The 20200-nt window shown below is 48.7% G+C and overlaps 6 protein-coding genes across 6 annotated transcripts; 3 read left to right on the plus strand and 3 right to left on the minus strand.

Moving 5' to 3' along the window:
* Positions 1–499: 499 nt before the first annotated feature.
* Positions 500–3071, minus strand: BJ212DRAFT_71482 (kinase-like domain-containing protein). The gene is made up of 10 exons (XM_041343899.1): positions 2556–3071; positions 2302–2430; positions 1931–2008; positions 1778–1866; positions 1517–1727; positions 1439–1466; positions 1324–1386; positions 1193–1270; positions 936–1142; positions 500–875 (listed from the first exon to the last, which is right to left on the minus strand). The coding sequence occupies exons 1-10, from the start codon at positions 2586–2588 to the stop codon at positions 565–567; spliced, it is 1227 nt and encodes a 408-aa protein (XP_041194750.1). The 5' UTR covers positions 2589–3071; the 3' UTR covers positions 500–564.
* A 1073-nt stretch (positions 3072–4144) lies between these two features.
* Positions 4145–6678, plus strand: BJ212DRAFT_72117 (uncharacterized protein). Its single transcript, XM_041343917.1, has 5 exons — positions 4145–4353; positions 4424–5036; positions 5098–5630; positions 5679–6044; positions 6113–6678. The coding sequence occupies exons 2-5, from the start codon at positions 4537–4539 to the stop codon at positions 6427–6429; spliced, it is 1716 nt and encodes a 571-aa protein (XP_041194751.1). The 5' UTR covers positions 4145–4353; positions 4424–4536; the 3' UTR covers positions 6430–6678.
* A 1719-nt stretch (positions 6679–8397) lies between these two features.
* Positions 8398–10510, minus strand: BJ212DRAFT_1479194 (uncharacterized protein; the record flags this gene model as incomplete). Its single annotated transcript, XM_041339832.1, has 7 exons — positions 8398–8753; positions 8800–8863; positions 8916–9019; positions 9066–9477; positions 9534–9718; positions 9779–9848; positions 9896–10510. 7 exons carry the CDS (start codon positions 10508–10510, stop codon positions 8398–8400), a joined length of 1806 nt encoding a protein of 601 aa, XP_041194752.1.
* Positions 10511–12165: 1655 nt separating this feature from the next.
* BJ212DRAFT_1344080 (amino acid transporter) lies at positions 12166–14279 on the plus strand (the record flags this gene model as incomplete). The annotated part of the gene is made up of 10 exons (XM_041335252.1): positions 12166–12288; positions 12344–12402; positions 12452–12516; positions 12565–12625; positions 12673–12892; positions 12954–12988; positions 13039–13090; positions 13147–13605; positions 13666–13875; positions 13925–14279. 10 exons carry the CDS (start codon positions 12166–12168, stop codon positions 14093–14095), a joined length of 1455 nt encoding a protein of 484 aa, XP_041194753.1. The 3' UTR covers positions 14096–14279.
* On the plus strand, positions 14280–16823 carry BJ212DRAFT_1344088 (GWT1-domain-containing protein). The gene is made up of 8 exons (XM_041335253.1): positions 14280–14574; positions 14624–15043; positions 15096–15281; positions 15337–15469; positions 15524–15628; positions 15681–15925; positions 15997–16218; positions 16275–16823. Exons 1-8 carry the CDS (start codon positions 14482–14484, stop codon positions 16419–16421), a joined length of 1551 nt encoding a protein of 516 aa, XP_041194754.1. The 5' UTR covers positions 14280–14481; the 3' UTR covers positions 16422–16823.
* BJ212DRAFT_1567962 (Alpha/Beta hydrolase protein) lies at positions 16749–18939 on the minus strand (the record flags this gene model as incomplete). Its single annotated transcript, XM_041341997.1, has 14 exons — positions 16749–16823; positions 16882–16909; positions 16970–17097; positions 17221–17244; positions 17297–17362; positions 17416–17610; positions 17659–17872; positions 17923–18060; positions 18111–18255; positions 18310–18329; positions 18392–18449; positions 18494–18540; positions 18595–18650; positions 18700–18939. The coding sequence occupies 14 exons, from the start codon at positions 18937–18939 to the stop codon at positions 16749–16751; spliced, it is 1434 nt and encodes a 477-aa protein (XP_041194755.1).
* Between the last annotated feature and the right edge of the window lie 1261 nt (positions 18940–20200).

Here is a 20200-nt window from a genome sequence, read left to right on the forward strand (position 1 = left end):
ACATAACATCCATACGGCCTGTGCTGTGTACTTAGAACGCCTACATAGAATGCCCAACGATGTCGAACAAGGTGTTTTTTTTTAGCACGTCGGTCATGATAGGTAACATAAATTGTCGACAGGAAAGCCCCTATTGCACACCGCGCGTTGTGTGAGACAATATCGATATTTCTGCATGGCACAGCCCTGCAGTCAGTTGCGCACTTGATCGATAAGTAGTCCATTGACAAAATGCACAACGGACGTGACTCCATGTACAAGTTCAGCTTGTATGCAATGCACATAGAAAGTCCAAATAGTTCTACTTACAACCATTTCCGCGGAGCCTTCTACAATATTATACAAGGTACTCAAACGACTGTCAACGTAGCATACGTCTTCCAAGACTCCACTCCCTCGAGACATAGGAGCATTTCCAGAAGAAATAGTAATTAATGTGTGCGATGTCAGGTATCGATAACAAGTACATGATAGAGAGATCAGAAAGAGCGTGCATCCTCCAACGACATATATCAACATAGTGGTTCCATCCTTGTAGTCAATGTCAAGGCTAGTGCGCGTGTATCAGACGCTCTTAGGGTTGCTACCTGACTTTACAGCCAGGCTCACAGCAGCGAGTTTCTCACTAACGTCGGTCCCGTACGACACTTTTCCATTTGGACCCTTTGCAATGGAGATATCGTCCTGGGACTTGAGCGATTGCTCTTCGTCGGCATTGTGATGGTGGACGACACGTATGTCCTCGAATTTTTCCTTTTCGGACTCTTGCTTGAACTGGTACAAATCTTCGTTTAGCTTATGCGCCTCTGGCGACATGTGATGGGCGAGCGTCGACATGCGCTTCATCGCCATCATACCAAACACGGCTTTTCGGACTGCAAGAAAAGTCACGTTGTTCAGTGATTTCACCAGTGGAGGGGGAATATAGGACGCACATGTCTTCTTCGCATCGAACGCCTTCCTGACGTGTGGCAACAAGTCTCTTGGCTCACCCGTCTCGTTCTCGACGAAGTGAGGTATCTCAGATGCGAGCCAGGGGTGCTCAAGCATCTGTGCCGCAGTCGGACGTTTGTCGGGATCGGTAGTCAGGCAAGTAGCAACGAAGTCCCGGGCAGTGTCAGAGACAAGGGACCAATACTCATCTGTGGACGCATGAGGTGGCTCCGACGGCAAAAAAATAGAAGTAACAAACCAGGCTCGAACTTGTAATCTCCAGCGATAATGGCTTCCATTTCTTGTCGTTGGGTGTCGCGATCGAAAGGGGTGTAACCTATACCAAACTTTCAGCACTGAAATCATTACAAGCATGCCACATATGCGCACCAGCGAGCAGGAAATATGTGATTACGCCCATGGCCCAGACGTCGACAGGTTTTCCATGACCCGCTAGAAGCAGTATTAGGATAATGGTCAATGCCATAGAATCACAATGTCGCACTCTTTTTGAAGATCTCGGGGGCCATGTACTACCAAAGCGTTTTAATCCACACGCGGGAGTGGGAGAACTCGAACTCACCCCAGGTGTGCCGCAAACTTCCTTCAACATGCTCAACTTGTTCTCCTCCATGACTCGACTAAGACCGAAGTCTGCGATCATGATTTCTGAAGTCTTCTCGGGCTTCGACCGGAAGAGCAAGTTCTCCGGCTTGAGATCGCGGTGCACGATCCCGCAGTCATGAATATATTTGACTGCCTGAAATATGGTGCGGACGAGTCCAGCCGCGTCACTTGTGCGTGGAATCGGTGATGTGTGAAATGGGAAATATGGGATACATACGCCTCAGTGTATTGTCCCCTAGCACATATGCTATCAAAAAGCTCGCCACCAGTGCAGAGATCGAAGCAAAGGTAGAGGTTGTGTGATGTCTAAAAATAGAAACGGACCATTTGGTTATCACGCTGTACAAGGGCGTGTTCACGGTGCACGGACCTCGAAGTAGTCGTGCAGCGTCACAATATTCGGGTGACCACTGGATATCCTCTTCAATACTGCAATCTCGTTGCGAACCTAAGGCAAAACGTAATCAGCGCTGTTAGTGCAATGATATATCGCAAAAAGAGGGAAAGTAGCTGCGGGCCTGCAAAAGTTTGGATGTGGCGGCTGGTAGATCATTGGGCAGAATGTGCCCTGATCAACGATCGTTATCAAACTCATCGCAGCACGATTGTTTTTCCCATGACTGACGTGCTGTGACGTTACCAACAGCATGATATACAAAACAAGACAGGTTCAACCGCAGGATGCGCCCGCAGCGACATCGCAGCCAGACAATCCAAAGCGGGCGGTGTATCGATGCTCACCATGTGCTCCCTCCCCTCCATGAGCTTCTTATTAATGACTTTGCAAGCATAGTATTTGCCTGTCTTGATGTGTATGGCCTCTTTCACGATAGCATATGTACCGCTTCCAAGCGTACGACCTGTGCGATACTGCAGCAAGCAAGCAGTTGATGTTAGAACGAGAAAACCAAATAGAACGATAATGCAATGATGAGGAACAAATTGACCCCTCCTTCTCTGGACGATAACCGTGGTAGCAGCCTTGGGGCACATACCTGGCAAGGAACGGTAGCGGATTGAGACGACATGATTGCTCCTTGAGCGTAAGTACCCTGATTGTCGTTATGCGATGGAATGAACGACGGGTAGATGGGAGAAGATGAGATTTGGAAGCAGCTGTAAAGCAGACCAAATCAAATCTCACCTCAATAACAGGCTCCGGTATGCTTTCCTTTTCTGGTGGCGGCGGTGGCGGCGTTGGCGGCTTGCCGTCCTGCTCTGGTTCCGGTTGTGGCTCTGACACCGGCACAGCAAAAATGGTAGGTGGGGGCGATGGTGGGACCGAAGAATCTTGCCGTGGCGAGCGCTTGTTTAATCCCACCGACGCTGCCAACGAGGAAGTTGAAAACCGCTGTGAGGACTTTCGGGGCGGATTGAGGGTTTGCGCTTGTCTTGCTTTGCGCTTTTCTGACTGCTGGCTGACATTATTCCCCATGCTGTCGCGTCAGGACTGAATGAGTCGGTAAGGGTTGGTCACTGTGAGAGATGAAGCAGTAGGCTCACTGCCTGGCCCGGGAATTATCAAAGGTCGAAGGGCACCAAGCAAATATATACCATCAGAAATGCGAGTGGGCGCTTCGCTGACTTTCTACGCCGAATTTCGCGAAGCACAGGTACTAACTTGAATTTGCCGCAGAGCTGTGCACTGTCGGACTGCATCGTGTTCCTGGACCACGCCTCTCTCCGTCCTGTTCTTTCCTCGAACAACCTACTCGATGTCAAGTTGAGTTTTAAGGCTGGGTAAGAACCTGCTGGCACTGGCTGTGCCACTTATAATTGCAAGGCAAGAACACGATGTTTTCATATCGGATCCCCGCCGCTTACAAGCGAAGTTCACCAATCACTGCAGGTAAGTACTAGCCCTAGCCAAATTCGATTGCGAAGAATCATGCCACACTAGTACTCCGAATCTGTCCAGACCTCTGCAGGTTCCGCTCCATGTTGATCATCATCCTCACCGTTTACGCCACTTCTGCATAGCGATCCTCACATCGATGGTCAAATTCAGTTACCAGGTGCCTCGACACCTGTGTGCTGTTGGCTGGATAAGTCAGACCTTCATCAACATATCATTCATAGGCTATCCAATACTCAGTCAGAAGAACCCACAGCTTCAGACGTGTTTGACTCAGGAAAATTCTGGTAGAGGGCAGGCTGATCACTGATGCTATATCCTGTCATGTCTTTGGTGATCAATGACTTGATTGCACCCTGGAGCACGATGTGGGATTATTACGAGGTTTTTGGGGCACCACTTTACTGATAGTACTGCCAGTCTATCGGACCAATAATCTGTACGTACGCGAACAAGTTATGTGTACACAAGCCACGAGTTTTCAGTACACTTCCGCCGAGCCGGCCCGGGGAATATTCCTGTAGTGATCCGATGCGCTTGCTGGTACCCACATTGTGGAGATCACAACAAAGAGGGCTGCAAAAAAGGGTGGCAGCTATACCAGAAGCATGCCACCTTGATCCACAAGTCATCGCCTAATAATATTTTTCATGGTCAATCTAAGTCGTCCGTTGTGGCCGGCCGGGCCAGCCGTAGTACTACTACTGGTGGACCTTGAGAGAACCTTAAATGTCATGCTTCTTACTGTCACGCAGTCTAAAGCTTCACTGTGATATCTGCATATGCCGTTGGCAGCTGCCAGACCACAAATCTTCACTCCAATCAAGTTTGAACTTTTCCAACATAAGTTCTATTCACCATGCTCAGGCTCGCTCAGTGCGCTGAATCTTGTGTTCATGAACATGAGCTTCAGAATCGGTTACGGTCCCGAACTTCCTGTACGTATAAGAGTTCGTGATATAGTAGCCTGCCACAAATTAGTTTGACGTAAACTCACGTACAGCGCAGAAAACCAACGGATCGTCCCGTTTCTGCTCTTCTTGCATACTGGATGTGGACTGCGACGAAGAGCATACCAGTTTCACTAGATTTTATATTATCTCACCCAGTTAATTGTCACCATGCTCATTCGTCTCGTCCCCTCCGTATCACATGGCACTGTTCTCTACAACGTCTCTTTTCCGATCAACTTTCCTAATTTGCCTACTCCCCCTGCGTGGTCGAACCAGTTGCACCTTCTGACCTCGGTGTTGCGCCTCGAACCTCCGCAGAACATCCACGTGTTCGACCGTTCAGTTGGTCTCGTCGCTCGGATAACTGAAGTCATGTTTGATGTACCAACCAAGGAGGTCGTCGTGAGCTTCGTTGATGGGCGCATTGAAAAGCTGCCTATGAACCCGCAATGCATACAGATGCTCCAGGGCGTCGTCGACGACGTTAAGACGTGCTCTGAACTGGAGTCTCGACGAGACAGCTTTGAATGCGCCACCTCCGCTAGTATCTGCAGCAGTGTGGTTAGTTCGCAGGATATCCCTAGCATATCCTGCGCGCCCACGCCTCCGAAGTCCCCAAAGTTGAGCAGGCATAAGAAGCAGCGCTCCCTGCTATTTTCTTTAATCTCGTACGTATTGTCGTGTCCCTTGCGCTTTCTCTAGACTGACTTGTTATTGGCTACTCTTCAGCTCGTTGGTGCCACGTTCCTTGTCTCCGCCCCCGGCCCCTCCTCCATCACCCACCACACCCTACCCCTCGTCTCCGCCTCCCCTCCCGCCAATCCCCCCTATCACACCCCGCAATACATCATTTTCTCCCATCCCTCAATCTCCAGTCTCCCCCTATAACCCCGCTTTCCCACCATTAACAGATCCGCCGATTCTCCGTCGCCGCGCACGCGCTACTCTTATTGATGCCTGGAGACGCCATGTCGTTTCCGCGCTTTCGGCTCATAACTATTACGCAGGGTACACTGAATGGGTGCTCCGTAGCATGGCTATCGGAGCTCGCACTGAGCTGAGAGAACTCGAGAGATCCTGGCAGCCTGGACGCGGTGCGGCTCGCAGACATGCAAGGACACGAAGCGAGGGGAGAGTTGCTCTTGACTTTGGGGAACGCGGCTCTGAGGAGACTCAAAGACGATGGCGTGCACCTTCACCATTCATCGAGGAAGTTGAGGATGAAAATGATGACTGCGTCGTATATCCTCGTCACGAACAAGGTTTGGTTGATTTCATTCTAGAATGCTGTTTTTCTGAAATGTTTGTAGCACACGAATGGGGCGCAATTCGCCATGTCCGTAACCCAAGTGCATGCGATGAACTGGATGCATACGCTTTTGAATTTAGCGTGGAGAATGGCAGCCTCTTACGCGAGAGCTTCGGCTTTGGAACTGATGTCTTTGGTGATGTGTGGGATGATGATGACCATGTCGCTTTCGATAATTTTGGCGCCCTGCACCCAGGAACGGAGCTCACCTTCGACGACGGACGGCTCAATTTCGGCGAGGATTTTGGAAGTGATTACATGGGTGACGACTATTATACCGACATGACATTTGCTGCTGTGCCGTCCGATGCCACCGAGGAAGATGACTCAGATGAAAGTCAAACGTCTTTACGTACCCCTGAGGATGGTGAGGTGCTGCCTTTGCCGCTCCCAGCTACATTACCAGGATTGTCTGAGAACGGTGCATGCTTTCAGCAGCGCAGTCATTCAGACTCCGTTCCAACAGCTGTCTCAAAAACTACTTCTTCTCATCCAAAAACTCGGCCTCTTCATTCAAACACCGGATACCCCTCTACTGCGCCGCGTGTCTGTGCCAAACCTGCTACCACGGTGTCATGGAACTACCGATCGGCGATGCATCCACAGAAGTTACCCGCGCATTTCCCTTCATCACCGTCGTGTCTGCCCAAGCGCATGCCCGTTCCGAATATGGAAGAACTTTTTTCTGCTCGTGTTGCCTTCCTTTCGCGAATTCGAAATGCTCTAACTTTTGTGCGTGCTCGTGCACGTGAGGAACATTGGGGTTTGTTATGGTCACAAAACTCTTTTGGGTGTGGATTGATGGACCCGGAGTCCGAGGGACAACTTGAAATTAGGGCACGCAGGCGTGCATGGAGTGCAGGCATCAAGGTCACTGCGGCTTCTGCGCCAACCTTATTTTCGGTTGCTATCCCGGGTTCTAGTCCGGGTGCGAGGGTATGGGATGGTTCAGTCCCATCTGCTGCGCATTTCCCTTATCAACCTCCCGGGCTCACACCACCTGTGACAAAGGTGAACGGACCGATTATTCCGACTGGCCTTCTGTTAGGCAGACCTGTCAGGCGGTCACCATTAGCCATGTACGTGTGGAACGCGGATGATGTGGCTAAGCAAGACACTGCTCGCCACGGCAAGTACGGAGATATTGGCCTGAAACGTGGTGGAGAAACAGCGGCTTCGAAGCGCCCCCTGCGTGTTTCGTTCCTCGAGAGTCCCACTAAGTTGCTTCCTGTTCGTGAGGAAGGAGACGATGAGGAAGGGTATTCCGAAAGGAGAACCTCCAAGATCGACTTCCCGCAAAGCCCTACGTCACCGACTTCACCGACTTCACCTGCTGAAGTCACATCTGCCATCACTCCGGATGAGAGATTCGGCGTTAGCCAGGGAGATGTCAGTGCGACTGATGATCCGTTCTTCTGCTCTCCATTTCATGCACGTGCGCGGACTACGAGCATGTATCCTTGCTCTCAACCCTCACAGGAACTCCCTATGTTTAGGCCACGGACGCCTCCCCCATCGTATCAGGCTGCCGTTGGTGGCGATAACACTGATGATGATGAGTCCGACGATGGAACACTCGATGCTTGTGCATTATTATTCCAACCTCTTTCAACGTTGCGCTTGACCTCGCCCACAAAAACTACGTCTACACGACCTCCGCTAGTAACAACTCCGCCATTCACTCCTCGAGTTCGTGCTATGTCCTTACCCACGTGTCCAGGTCGCCCGCGTAGTCCATCTCTCTCTTCGAGGTCGAATGACGAGGATTGCCAGGATCTGTCGCAGGCTTACGCTGCGCCACCGACCCACCCCCATTACTGCAGCGCCACCCATTGCAGTGACCGAATCTCACCTCACTTATGCGCACCTTCGTGCTCCAGTGCCTATCTGTGGGAAAGCTAGCATGACAAAAGGCATGTGTGAGAAGGACAAGGGTATAGCAAGCCAGGAGGTGGTCTTTGAGCGGAACGGGGAAGAATATACTTTGGGTCTGGAAGTGGCATTGGGTAGAGCAGAGGAAGGACGTTCAGTGTGGTGAACATGAGATGCGGTTTAACGCTGTTGCATAGAACCAAAACTCGGGAACTGACTACTAAGTGCCCTAATCCTTATTCGTGTCTATCATGCTTTCTTTCGCATCAGCTTTCATATTTTCGCCCTCATGTAAGTGTGCACTATCTTCTTCTGGTGTACCTGCGAGCTCATCCGTTTCTTTATAGAGGATCTTAATTGACGCATCTCCGGCTACTGCCTAATAGTTAGCATTATAATGCTTTTACCTACACTATCAGATATATCGATCGAATTAACTGGTCATGTGTCGCGTAGTCCCAGTAGGCTTGAAACTTTCATTGTTCGATGGATCCGTGCGTGGGGTCATAAAATTCATTCATTTTGAGCTTGACGTCTTGCGGCCTGCCTTCCTTCATCAATGTACATGTGGTATATACGTTTCTGCTCAGCATCAGTCGCATTTACAAGATGCCGTTCCCTACAAGTAGACGATGACGCAGGCATGTTGCCGTCAGGAGAGCGTTGCGTTCCTCGATATGAATTTGTCTCGCCGAGACTCATCTAAATAGATTACACTAGCGGGTGATTAAATATATTATGCCCCTCACCATCTTCGAGTAACGCCGCCGAGTTGTAAGTCAACCTACCACCCAAACATCCTGTTCGAAGGTCATCATCATGATGATGCACCGAGATTAAGCGAACGCTTACTCCTCGTGCATCTCAATCCCACCGACAGCCCAGCGTCTTCTAGCATCTACCTGAGAAATCACCTGCGCGACATCATCACCCAAACCCGTTGGGCCGCACACGCCAACCACGACACCTGTGATGTTCATGCTGGACTTGACATTAGAACCGTAAGATACTGCACGCGACATCACTGCGTCAAGGACTTTGGCGATCTTCGGTCGTCCTGCGGTGAGCGTAAGCCCTGGTGGGAGGAAATCCTTCCCCGGGGGGTTGTCGGATGCACGTGTGTAGTGGACAGATATTTTGAGTGGCGCATAGATACTTTGTTGGATAAGCGCCGCTAGTTGAGGGACAAGTGGAGTGAGAGAGGCTAATAGGTATGAGGAACGTTCAGTTAATACGGCAACAATACGGACCAGATTCTCGGACACTCCAAACGACTTCTATGATTTTTACTCGACTTGCACCTTCTGAGTCTCTCTAGCAGCAGGGGTCGGAAAACAGGAAGCTAAAAAAGCTCAATCTGGCTTACTTGTAGGATGTCCTGCACGGCTGAGAGGGCAAAGGAAATCCCACTTCCGCCAACAATGAATATCGCAGCAGAGTAGCTCGCAAACACGCAGTGGCCTGGTCCGCCTGCACAACAATAAACAACCATTAAAAAATGCCTGTTTCCACTTACCATATGGTCCTTCAATCAAAACTTGCACCGTCCTCCCATACGAGCCTTCATCTGATTCGTACCCCGCAACTGTTGCCATATCGTACAATCTGCTCGTCCACCTACCGGTCTTCTTACATAACAGCACCATGCCTTCAGGTGTTTTCGCAGCGGTGGCAATGGTGAGTGGGTGACTCTCTGCCCAGCCGATCCATCCCATGGCGGAGGAAAGCACGCGGAGGCGTACATGTTGTCCTGCCCTCCAACCGGCATTGAGCTGGGGAATCTCGATACGTGTGAGCATGAGGTCGGGAATAGGACGTATGCGTGCATTAAATACGCGTGTTTTCATAAATCGGATGAGGTAGTCGAGGCTGATGATACCAGCAGCGGCGATGACGTACGGCCAGACACTAGGTACATGAGCATGAAGCTGGATATGCCATTGTCAGAAGCTGGCAACATGACATAGAGACAATTTGGGCTCACAGCTGGGAGAAAGAGGATGAAGAATACGACATGCGAGAAGTAGAACAGATTGTATGCCCGTCGTCTGAAGAATGGGATCGAAAATAGATATATAAGATCTACAGTGATAAGCGCAACAAAGGCCCATATGTGTGAAGGCATGCGAATATTTTTGGAAAATGTGCCTTTTATCGTCCATTCATAAACTAGAATAAGGGCGACCACAAGACATCAGCGCTGAGCAGGTATGACCTTCTCAAACTTACTGTAACCAAGCGAATGTACGTTGGATGCGATCACGAGGAGCGTCCCCGCGAACCTGTGAATGTAATTGAGCTGTGGAGAGTCCGTAAGAGTTAACCTGAAGGATTACAATCACCGACCTTCTCATACCCAAGACCAAGAAATATACCCAATATATTATTTTTGGTCGCCAACAGATAGACAACAGGAATCTGTGACGTCGCTACGAATCCGGTTCGCAACGGGTCTGCAAATGGGTTTGACTTTAGAAATCCAGCATAGACCAGAGCCGCAGAATAGACCATCAGGACCAGTGCCTGACCCAGAGAGAAGCTCACGTCCAGTCTGTACCTCAGGATATTAGCGAAGGTCGGGACACGCGAGGACCATGCGCGAACATGCGGTGGAAGTGACCAGCCTTCTTCCTTTGCCGCTGGATGTCGAATGAGATGTGCTTCGGAATGGAAGGTGTGTGATTCATCCGACGTAAGGTTGTCAGCTGCGGGGGGGCCGGATGGGGCAGATTGTGCGGAGCGCATGGGGCGCTTTGGTGCTCGGTGCTTGAGCGGGATCGCACGGAGGATATGTCCATGGCGCCATTCCGCGGCGCGGGAGAAGCGTGCAACAGCACGAGGGAGCGCGAACAGGGCAAACACGCCCGCAAGTGCGAGAAGGAAGGCATCGATGTGGAATACAAGTTGGAAGGCATTCACGGTGGGAGAGGTGCTTGGTGATGATTGTGTTGCGGCTTCCATGCTTTGAATGGTTCAACCTGTCGGATCGGTTAGAAGGTAGGGCCAGAAAAATGAGGGTGTTAGAATATGCGCAAGGCCAGGCTGTGTCGTTCGATAGTGTGAGTGGGGGTCTTGGATGATGAGAAGCGACAGGGGGATGTTAAAGGTGACCCGCATGTACAAGTCCAAGTCTATATGTAATGCCAATGGATAAGCATGCTAGCCGCACTGGCGAGGCATGGAAGCGAAATTTACCCTGATATACATGTTCGATATGAAATGTAAGTAGAATCCATGAAACGTGTTTGCCTCATGTCAATCAGTGAGGGAGTATTACTGCCATTAGTAGGCACCTGGCACATGCTGCGGTAGTGCTGCGGCGGAGATGAGCCTATCACTGAGACTGCAGCCTTATTGTCAACCGGTTAACCTGCCGAGGAGATGAGTTCGACGGGCTGCATGCACTGTGTTGTTACTCGCTCACCTCCACAAATATTGCATGTGCTAGTCGGATCCTGGTACTGCCTGAGAAAAAGACCCGTGTGAAATCTTGCTCTCGTTTCGAAGCCATCATGATGAAGTGACTCGAACGGGGCTGTTCCGTTGCATTGATGGAGAAGGTGAACTTTACATTCTTATCGTATCGATTTGTGTTGATTGGCAGGAGGTCATCAGGCAGTAGCCGCCCGTCACTGCCAAAAGCAGTATTAGACTCCGGCCTGCAGGTTGTCTCGAGGCTTGGCTCCTCATCTGACCCAAAACTTTGTCTTGAAAGATATATCATCTTGCATGCTTGAAGTCATTCAGATGTATAAAGAAGGCCCAAATGCCAAACCACCCGCTCATACTAATCGGCCATACCCACAACTCTTTCAAAATCGTTGCGAAGTGACCAACTGACATTGGCGAAGCCAGCGATCCCTCTCAACTCTCTCAGGCTAGGAACTCGGACAAGTGTGAGCTTCATCAACTGCGGACGAGGGATTATGGTACCCGCTGGCAGCAGTGGTGGTCGACGATATACGCACAAACCATCAGGGAATTGTGAATCACAGAGCTTTGTCATACGTTCCTTCATCTATAAAATTTCTCGTCAACTGACCTGACTGCTGGAATAGAGACATTATCGTAAAGAGTCAGGTGACTGAACCATCATCGTCTCGGTCGGTGTTCCGCCGTCAGTTTCAAGGTTTAAACACTAATCTACTTATTATGACTCGTGGTGTGTACTGTCTAAAAGCAAAAGTTGCTTGTCTTATCAACATATATTTTCTCTCACAGTGAGTCACCTGTTTATGTATTCTAATATCGAAGTGCTGTTAATGTAGGACACGTCCGTCAGAGTTAAGCCAAAATGTAGTGTATCTACTACACTACGGGAGGGGTCAATGCCAAGGCAGAGCCTCACGATCTTACCTCTCCCACCAACGCCCTCTGGACCTGAGTATAGACCTGGATCTAGAACTGAGCTCTCACCTTATCTCTGCTTGTTCTTATTCCATATAACGTTGATTATCCTTAATCACAATTACTTGTGTCTCATATTCACTATGGGCGAGCCAGAAAGTCCATCCTCCAGTGAGGGAAAGGTCATCGCCAAGGAAGAGGCATACAATGTTACCATATCCGACCAACGCCTTCTGGACCTGGGGTATAGACCTGAATTCCGCCGCGAGATGTCTCTTTTCGGAGTGCTTGGGATATCGTTCTGTTCCATCGGCATTCTAAACGGAATGAGCAGCGCCCTTCAGACGGGGTTGTTCTCTGGAGGCCCGCTGGGTCTATTTTGGGGATGGAATGTGAGTTTGACGATTCAATCTTCATGAGTATGACAATAATTGCTATTCTACCCAGATTTGCAGTTTCTTTATGCTTCTGATCGCGTTCAGCTTTGCAGAGATTTGCAGTGCATAGTAAGCAATTCATGCCCTGTCAGAGCCTATGTCTTAGGTCGTCGCGCAGCCCAACGATGGGAGGACTCTACTTCTGGGTTTGCAAGATGAAACCAGACGTGCCCATCCTTGGCTGTAAGTCCTGATGTCCATCCTCTGAGTAGTGCCTGAATGAATTATCAGTCTTCACTGGCTGGCTTTATTCCATGGCCATGGTATTCACTGGTATTTCCGCTAATTTGAGGTATGTTATTTGCGTCATCGAATCAGAACCTACGATTTGTCATCCAGTACCGCTCTATACCTTTCGTCTATGGCAGAGGTTGGGCAAGGAAGAAGTCTAACGAGATTAGAAATTGCTGCGATCGCATGGGCCGTAAACATATTTTCTGGCATCGTCAATACTATTGGAACGAAGGCTATAGGACATATGAGCACGTTATTTGTTTGGTGGACGCTCGGAGGCACCGTGACTTTAGTCACCGCACTGCTTGTGAAAGCACCCGTGATGGTAGGGTTCTGTCAAATTGCAAGTCTGTTTCCTTCGCGCGGAATCTGATTATGTCTTACAGAACTCTGCCGACTTTGTATTTACAAATGTTCAAAAGTAAGCTTTGCACATTTTATGAATGGAAGAGTCATTGACTGGTCAACTAGCTTCACCGGTTGGCAATCCCAAGGCTTTGTCGTGCTTCTTGGGTTTCTTCAGGTGAGGATCGGCTTTATACGTGTTGTACTACATGACTCACGGCGACCTTACCCTAGGCTGTATACACACTCGAGGGGTGCGAGACAGCAGCTCAAGTAGCGGAAGAAGCTGTACGAGCGGAGATCCTGGCTCCGCTTGCTGTGGTTGGCAGCATCGCAGGTTCTTGGTTGATTGGCCTCGCATACCTGCTTGCACTTCTTTTCGCAGTTCAGGATATCGCTTCCGTTCAGGCCACCACGTTTGCCATCCCGATTGCTCAACTCTTCTACGATGCGGTCGGGCCTCGATTGTCACAAATGTGCCTGACTGTGATAATGGTTTCTCAAGTGATGGCTGCAATCACAACATTTACTGCAAGTTCGAGGCTGTTCTATGCGCTCGCAAGAGATAATGCATTCCCGTTGAAAAAACAATTCATGACCTTGAACCGATTCCAAGCACCATACTGGGGTGTATGGACTAGCGTCTTGATAGGATGCATCATATCATGCGCTTATATCGGGTCTGCGATTGCAGTCAGTCGACCCAACTCATTACTGTGTTCCTTTGTTCTGACAGCATTTACGCTTCCACAGTTCGACGCCATCTTATCATCAGCAGCCATAGCGGTGATGTTGAGCTACATGCAACCCATCATTATCCGCGTGTTCTGGCCTGACTCGTTCGTCATTGACAATGATGTATTCGAGCCACACTTGACTTGTTTCCACGAATTTAGCATTCAAGAATTTGGACCTTTCCGCCTCGGAAAATGGTCATGGCCAATGAACTTTGCCAGTTTTCTGGTGCGCAACTTTCTCATTTATCATACTTTCATATTCATTATGCGTACAGTTCACTGTTTTTGTCTGTGTTTTATTCATTTTGCCTACGGCATACCCGGTGGACGTCCTCAACATGAACTACGCAATTGTTGCTGTGGGCGGTCTTCTGGTCGTGATCACGATGAACTGGTTTTGGTGGGGAAGGCATAGTTTTAAAGGCCTTGTTAGAACAGTCACGTGAGAGTCCTTGAAGGGCAGACAGATAAGAAGGCAAATACTTGTCTTCCTGGATCATTAGTTCCATGAGTCATCTGTACTTCGTCGCACTGTCCTATCCGACCGTTTCTCATACGTTATTACTCCCGAATACTAGGAACCTTGAGAACTTGTTTCGCCAAAGAAAGAAGGTGACCCCCCGGGAAAACACATCTTTCTGGGAAGTTGACCCCTTGGAGAGTTTCATCGACTCGGAGCGCTTGCTTACAAGTTACTACACACCGTTGTTGTCTGTGAGGCCTGAGATTTGGGGCTCTCTTGGCGATACCTACACCTTGCAGCCTGTAGTCCGACACATTATATGGTCTGCAGACCACAATTAGCAACGAACCATATTGTTGGCAGATCACGATGAGTGACTACAAGGCCTCGAAGGAGGCTTTTGTCTCTGGAATGACTGGCTCGACAGTATTTCATGTAAATATGATAAGCGGCGTTGCACTGGTGTGTATCCCTACGTGTCTTTCCACTTCAGCAAGCTAACCATCTTCAGTCTTCGATTGCCCTCCATTCAGCACTGCGTTCGCGTGTTCAAGCATTTGGATCCGCATATTTCTTGGCAGAGTTTGTAATACTTGCCATGCCTCTGTTATTGTCTATGACCTTATTCGGGGAAGCTCCTGGCGCATTGTCTCTCCTACTACTCGTACCGGTGCTTGTTTTGCTCCTTCTTCCCCCTCTTGAAAAAGGCACGCCTTTACCGGCCGAAAGTCGGGATGAACTAGCTTCGCCGAATGGAAGAAGTCGAGCAGAGACTCCACCGATGCACTTATCTCAGTCCCTCAGACCCTTACCTGCTCTGACCACCTACCGTGCTCACATGATGTTAATGACAGTTCTGTCTATACTTGCTGTTGATTTTCCAGTGTTCCCTCGTGTTCTAGCAAAGTGTGAGACGTATGGTGTTTCTTTGGTGCGTCCAGAACATATCATGTTCTTCAACTTTCACACAATTTGATTCATAGATGGACATTGGCGTTGGCTCGTTTGTATTCTCTCAAGGCGTGGTGTCTGCGATTCCAATCATCAAAGACATATCCTACCTCCAGGCTCCGATCCTTCCTAAACTGAAGTCCATCTCCCGTAAGATGATACCCATCATTGCGTTAGGCATTCTTCGCGTCGTGCTCGTTAAAGGGACTGAATATCCTGTAGGGTGTTGCATTTGGTTTCATGTCACGCCTACCGCTTAACAAGTACAACCAGGAACATGTGACAGAGTACGGTGTACACTGGAATTTCTTCTTCACGTTTGCTCTTTTGCCTATCATTGAGGTCTTGTTGCATCCTATCATCTTGCGCATCCCCGTCGCTCTGCTGGGTCTTTGGATTGGGGTTTGTAAGTAATAGCTCGGCTGTCATAAGAAACTTGAATCGGATGCCTGTTTAATAGTGCATCAATTCGCACTGTCATCCGGAGGAATGAAGGACGTGCTGCTCAACGCCTCACGGAGCAACATTATTTTCGCGAACAAAGAGGGGCTACTCTCCTTATTGGGTATAAGTTGTTACTCTTGTAGAATGTGCGTCTTCTAATCCTTCTCCACCAGGTTATGTTTCGATCCACATACTCGGCCTGTCCTTAGGAACCATCATACTTCCTCCCTCCCCTTCGTTTTTCCGGAAGCAGCAGCAGCAGTTGCTCGACGGGCCATCCTCTCACCGACCTAGCAAACTTGATCCTTCAGCACCCAGACAGAATGCAAAGGTCATCATTGAGTTGATGTCGTATTCAGTGGTTTGGTGGATGCTTCTAGCCTTCGTAAGGCTTGGATTAGAAGTTTCGAGAAGAATGGTTCGTCCTGCTTGTTTTGCTTTGCGTACATGATTTCATGTGAAAGTCTCGTGTGCTGAGATTATTCCTAGGCAAATATCTCATATGTCCTCTGGGTTGCAGCTTACAACACCTCTTTCATCCTTGGTTACATTTTCCTCGACATGATATTCTTTCCCACCAGAACGTCAAAGATACGAGATCCAACTGATCCTTCGGGCAAACGGCTCCTCATCGAGGAAAAGGGGTCGAAAAGCAGCGCACCTGCACTGTTGGAGGCTATTAATAAGAATGCATTCATCGTGTTCTTGCTGGTTTGTCTTCCTAATATAACTGTATTTGGCGTCCTGACATTAATTTCTATACTCAGTCAAATGTGGTCACCGGTCTGATCAATCTCAATATCCAGACTATGTTCGTGGGTAACGTGAAAGCAATGTGTTTACTGTGTGCATACTCTATGGGCATGTGTGTTTTTGCATGGCTTTTTAGAAGCAAACGATTATGGAAATTGTGAGGTCGTTTTAAAATATACCAAATACCATACACTTCACGAGACGTTTGTTTGAATTTTTTCGCTGTTTCAGTTTTCAGTTCACTGCGTCTCAAGCTGAGTGTGATCGAGGTACAGTGATATGTGAGGCATGTGCTCCTGGCAGTATGAATTCTATCACGCATCACATGCACGCACCACGTACATAAAACAGTTCCATATAATAAGTCGATTTGGAAGTTGGGCTCTGCTTGATTATGTAAAGGTCTCAGAAGGGACATTTTCTCACTGTTCAAATACGCCAAGGACCTCTCTAACCGGATTCATGATGTGTGCTCCCAAATTCACTTTTTAGACAGAGTGAAGTTGTTCCTTACGAATAACCTGCGAGAAAATCTCCAAAGCTGCTTGGGGCTGGAAGGCAGGCTAACAATGACATAGCAGGCATCAGTGGATATCATCATCCTCAGGAGAGTTAACTGACCACTTCGTGTCCAGCACCATACACCCGTCTAAAACGTAAAACGATGAGGTACATCTCTCGTTAACAAGCTGGGATAAAAAAGACTCACGCAAAGGAGAAATTGTCGACGTTCTGCACGGCCGCAACAGGCTTGCCGTTGATCGTCATATTGGTAAATGGAGTATTATGGAGCGTCTCGTTGCCATACCAATCCATTGCTAGCACTGCCGCATGGTTCTATTAGCCAGAATAATTCAGCAACGTTGGCGGTAAAATACGCAACACCCTACCCCAAGCCAGTTGCAACTAAAGTCAACGAGAAGCGTCAGGATATATGAAAGGTCATCACAGCACGAAAACGGACGTTATATCAGTATCTCCAGCCTGTTCTTCCCAAGTAAATTAGCAGATAATGATGTAATAACTAAGCACGCACCCAAATCAAAATCTTCAGCCCAGAGTTTGCCAGAGCCGATAACTGGGGTAGCCATGTTCTAGCGTCCTAACAGGAAGCTAGATTTAACACTCGAGGAAAGAAGTTGAACAAATACATACGTCGCCTGTCTTTGCAAATTCCTCATAAGGTGCACTTGTGCATTGCTCGTATTTGACCTGAGCACCGATCTTCTTCATGACATCCCCTCTGCCCAGATAATCCACATAATATTCAGGGGGAAATAAAGCAGATGAATTTTGACGTATATCATAGCTGTCGTAATTGCCCACAGCAGGGAGGAAGACATAAGTGCCCTGAAAGAGTTCGGTGGAGTCCATACATATAGTATTGATGTCACTCACACAGTAATTATCGGCATCCCGGCAAATCTTGTTTGAGGAAGTGGAATTTCCAGCAGCGTAGCAGGCATTTTCTTGCGCTACGCAACCATCAGGACCGTAGAGGGAATCCGAAATGTTCTTAAGTACGTCATCTGACTGGAGCTGCCCATAGCCAGGGGCATAAGTAGCAAAGTTGAGGTATGAGATGGTCTGAATGAGCGGATCATACCAGCCACTGCGAACGCTCATTCAACGGGGTATTGGCAAGTCAAGAAAGCGACTTGCTTGTTAATCATCATGGCGCTGACAACAACTGGAACAGCATCAATCTCCCCGCTGGGAATTAAGGCGTTTCGCTCCTCAAAGTAGGTCACAAAACCGGGTCCGTAGTGGCCGCCGTAGCTCTCTGTGGCAAATATCAACCTGAGCCCGGCATAAGTAATCGTCCGTGATAGCTGAGTTAAGCAACTGACTCTCGACTGGCATACTTCGAAAATAGCTGGCTTTCAAACAAAACCTGGAATGCAGTCCATACAAAATATGCAGCAGTTTCCGTGCTGTTTACCGTATCAGTACCGTAAGAAAATCCTGTTCCGATTGGCTGATCAATGTAGATCACTGGGTCAGGAAGTCAGCTCTGGCAATGAAATCGAAGGGCTACGTGCTACATACTGTTGCTGAGACTATTCCAGCTGTAGGGAACCGTGTTAAATTAGCATATGAAAAACAGCTATAAGTACTGACCCTGACATACCTGTAGGGGTTAAGAATGGTGGAATTGAGGTCAGCATTTACTAAGCATGGCCCGTTCTCTGTGGAAAATTAGAGCAATCAAAAGGTAATTAAACCAATCAACCTTGGAACAATCCGATCATAGAAGAACATGCAGGGCCGCCATTCAACCTGCAAAAGCAGTTCAGAGGTGCGACTCAGCAGTACTTGGTGATCCAGCGCTACCATAGAGTGAATGGGGCTGTTTCCGGTGAGTTTCTAGACTCGAAGAACCAGAACCACTGTGTCTTAAGTCAGTTTACATCTAGAGCATAGGGAACAGATATATACCATGGACATGTTTGTTCCAACGTTGATGTAACCAGAAATTTGGGTAACGTTTGGAGTTGTTTCACAAATTCCTGAGTTCTTGATATAACGAATGCCAGTTGCATTGTGAACCTTGGATTGAATCTTGATGTGCCCTGCTTTTGTAGCATGAAGATTGGCCTCGACAGCAGAGACAACGCGAGTTACGGATACGTTAGCTAATAGCGCAACGCTGGCTCGGACGAGCGTTCTCAGAAACATGCTAGTGCACGTCAGGAGGGAGACTTAAAGTCATCACGGCCATTAACTTCAGGTACTTATGGAGTACTGGATACCCTAGCTAAATATTATCAGGCGATTGGAGGTAATTGGTGCCCACATGGCGGCGAAGAACCACAACGAGAAATGGCAACGTGTTGATGGGTTAGCGCTTCAGCATTGTCTAGACCGCTTCAAGATGATTCTACGAGTGGCAAGTGGATCCCACTGGTGTACTAGAAATAAGTGCTTTGCCACCGGCCGCATTGACCAACAGCCAGAGGCTAGATCGGCAAAGGGTGCTTGTTGTTTGCGGGCTCCTGCGGCTGAGACAAAAGACCCGCTGAAATTATTAGGAAATCGGATTCACGCGATCTTATGTAGTGCCCGCGTATTAACAGCTGGCCGCTGCACATTAATGCCGTGACGGAAAATAAGTCGATGCGCTGTTCGAATGTGCACGTGTAAGCAAGCGGTAGGCTTCCGCATGTATACGCTCTGCCATTGATACTTGCTAATCATCTCTTGTCTCAGCCATGGCGTTTGTATTTTTTGTGAGCTTCTACCATGAATTATTTGTGTTATAGAACAGGTTGGTATGGCTAACGGCGGGGTGGCTGTTTCCCCGGTAGGTTATGTTGAAACTCCGACTGAAACAAACTAGACGCTCTAAGCGGCTCTGGTCCCAGAGTCTGCCCCAGATTTTGGCTCCTGAGTGTCCATTTCCTGGATATCCTCCGTTTAAACGCCGCCCGAAGCCAGCCGCCGAAGCCTCAGACTGGCCGCAGACTTTTGCTCTAGAGGTGGCCATTTCCCGGACGTCCTCAAGAGCGCGCTGTTGTGGGAGTCGAGCAGCGTTTAAACACCCCGAAGCCCCAGACTAGCCCTAGACTTCGACCCAAGAGTCTACGTAATAGAATAGCCTCAGAGGACGTTTTCCTATTGTAAGCGGAGCAGGACTAATGACACTGATCAGTGAAGTCATCAACGCTATGATGGCCAAACTTCAGCATCAATACTCCAATCCCCAGCATCGATAACCCCCAATTCACAGCTTTCGTGGATCGTATTGGAGAAGACTGCTCCAGAAATCGACAGAATGAATCTCGCACTCATAGCATCGACCACAGACTTCGATGATACCATTTACTTCCACATATTCTCGAAGACGCTGAAACCTGTCTTGATCGTGCATTCCTTTTCCCTCTCAACGTCTATGTCGATGAATTCAATGACAAAATTCTAGACAAATTACCGCGCGATT

This window comes from Suillus subaureus, assembly GCF_016647635.1.
Source record: "Suillus subaureus strain MN1 chromosome Unknown BJ212scaffold_10, whole genome shotgun sequence".
Classification (NCBI taxonomy): domain Eukaryota; kingdom Fungi; phylum Basidiomycota; class Agaricomycetes; order Boletales; family Suillaceae; genus Suillus; species Suillus subaureus.

Coding starts and splice junctions, on each gene's coding strand:
- BJ212DRAFT_71482 (XM_041343899.1), bottom strand. CDS start 2,588: ATGTCGTCTCAATCCGCTACCGTTCCTTGCCAG. Junction 2,431..2,555: donor CCGCTACCGTTCCTTGCCAG/GTATGTGCCCCA, acceptor TGCTTGCTGCAG/TATCGCACAGGTCGTACGCT. Junction 1,867..1,930: donor CGCTGCACGACTACTTCGAG/GTCCGTGCACCG, acceptor TTCTATTTTTAG/ACATCACACAACCTCTACCT.
- BJ212DRAFT_1344088 (XM_041335253.1), top strand. CDS start 14,482: ATGAGTGACTACAAGGCCTCGAAGGAGGCTTTTGTCTCTGGAATGACT. Junction 15,470..15,523: donor GGGTCTTTGGATTGGGGTTT/GTAAGTAATAGC, acceptor CCTGTTTAATAG/TGCATCAATTCGCACTGTCA. Junction 16,219..16,274: donor CATTCATCGTGTTCTTGCTG/GTTTGTCTTCCT, acceptor TTCTATACTCAG/TCAAATGTGGTCACCGGTCT.
- BJ212DRAFT_72117 (XM_041343917.1), top strand. CDS start 4,537: ATGCTCATTCGTCTCGTCCCCTCCGTATCACATGGCACTGTTCTCTAC. Junction 5,631..5,678: donor ATATCCTCGTCACGAACAAG/GTTTGGTTGATT, acceptor AAATGTTTGTAG/CACACGAATGGGGCGCAATT. Junction 6,045..6,112: donor TTTACGTACCCCTGAGGATG/GTGAGGTGCTGC, acceptor GCATGCTTTCAG/CAGCGCAGTCATTCAGACTC.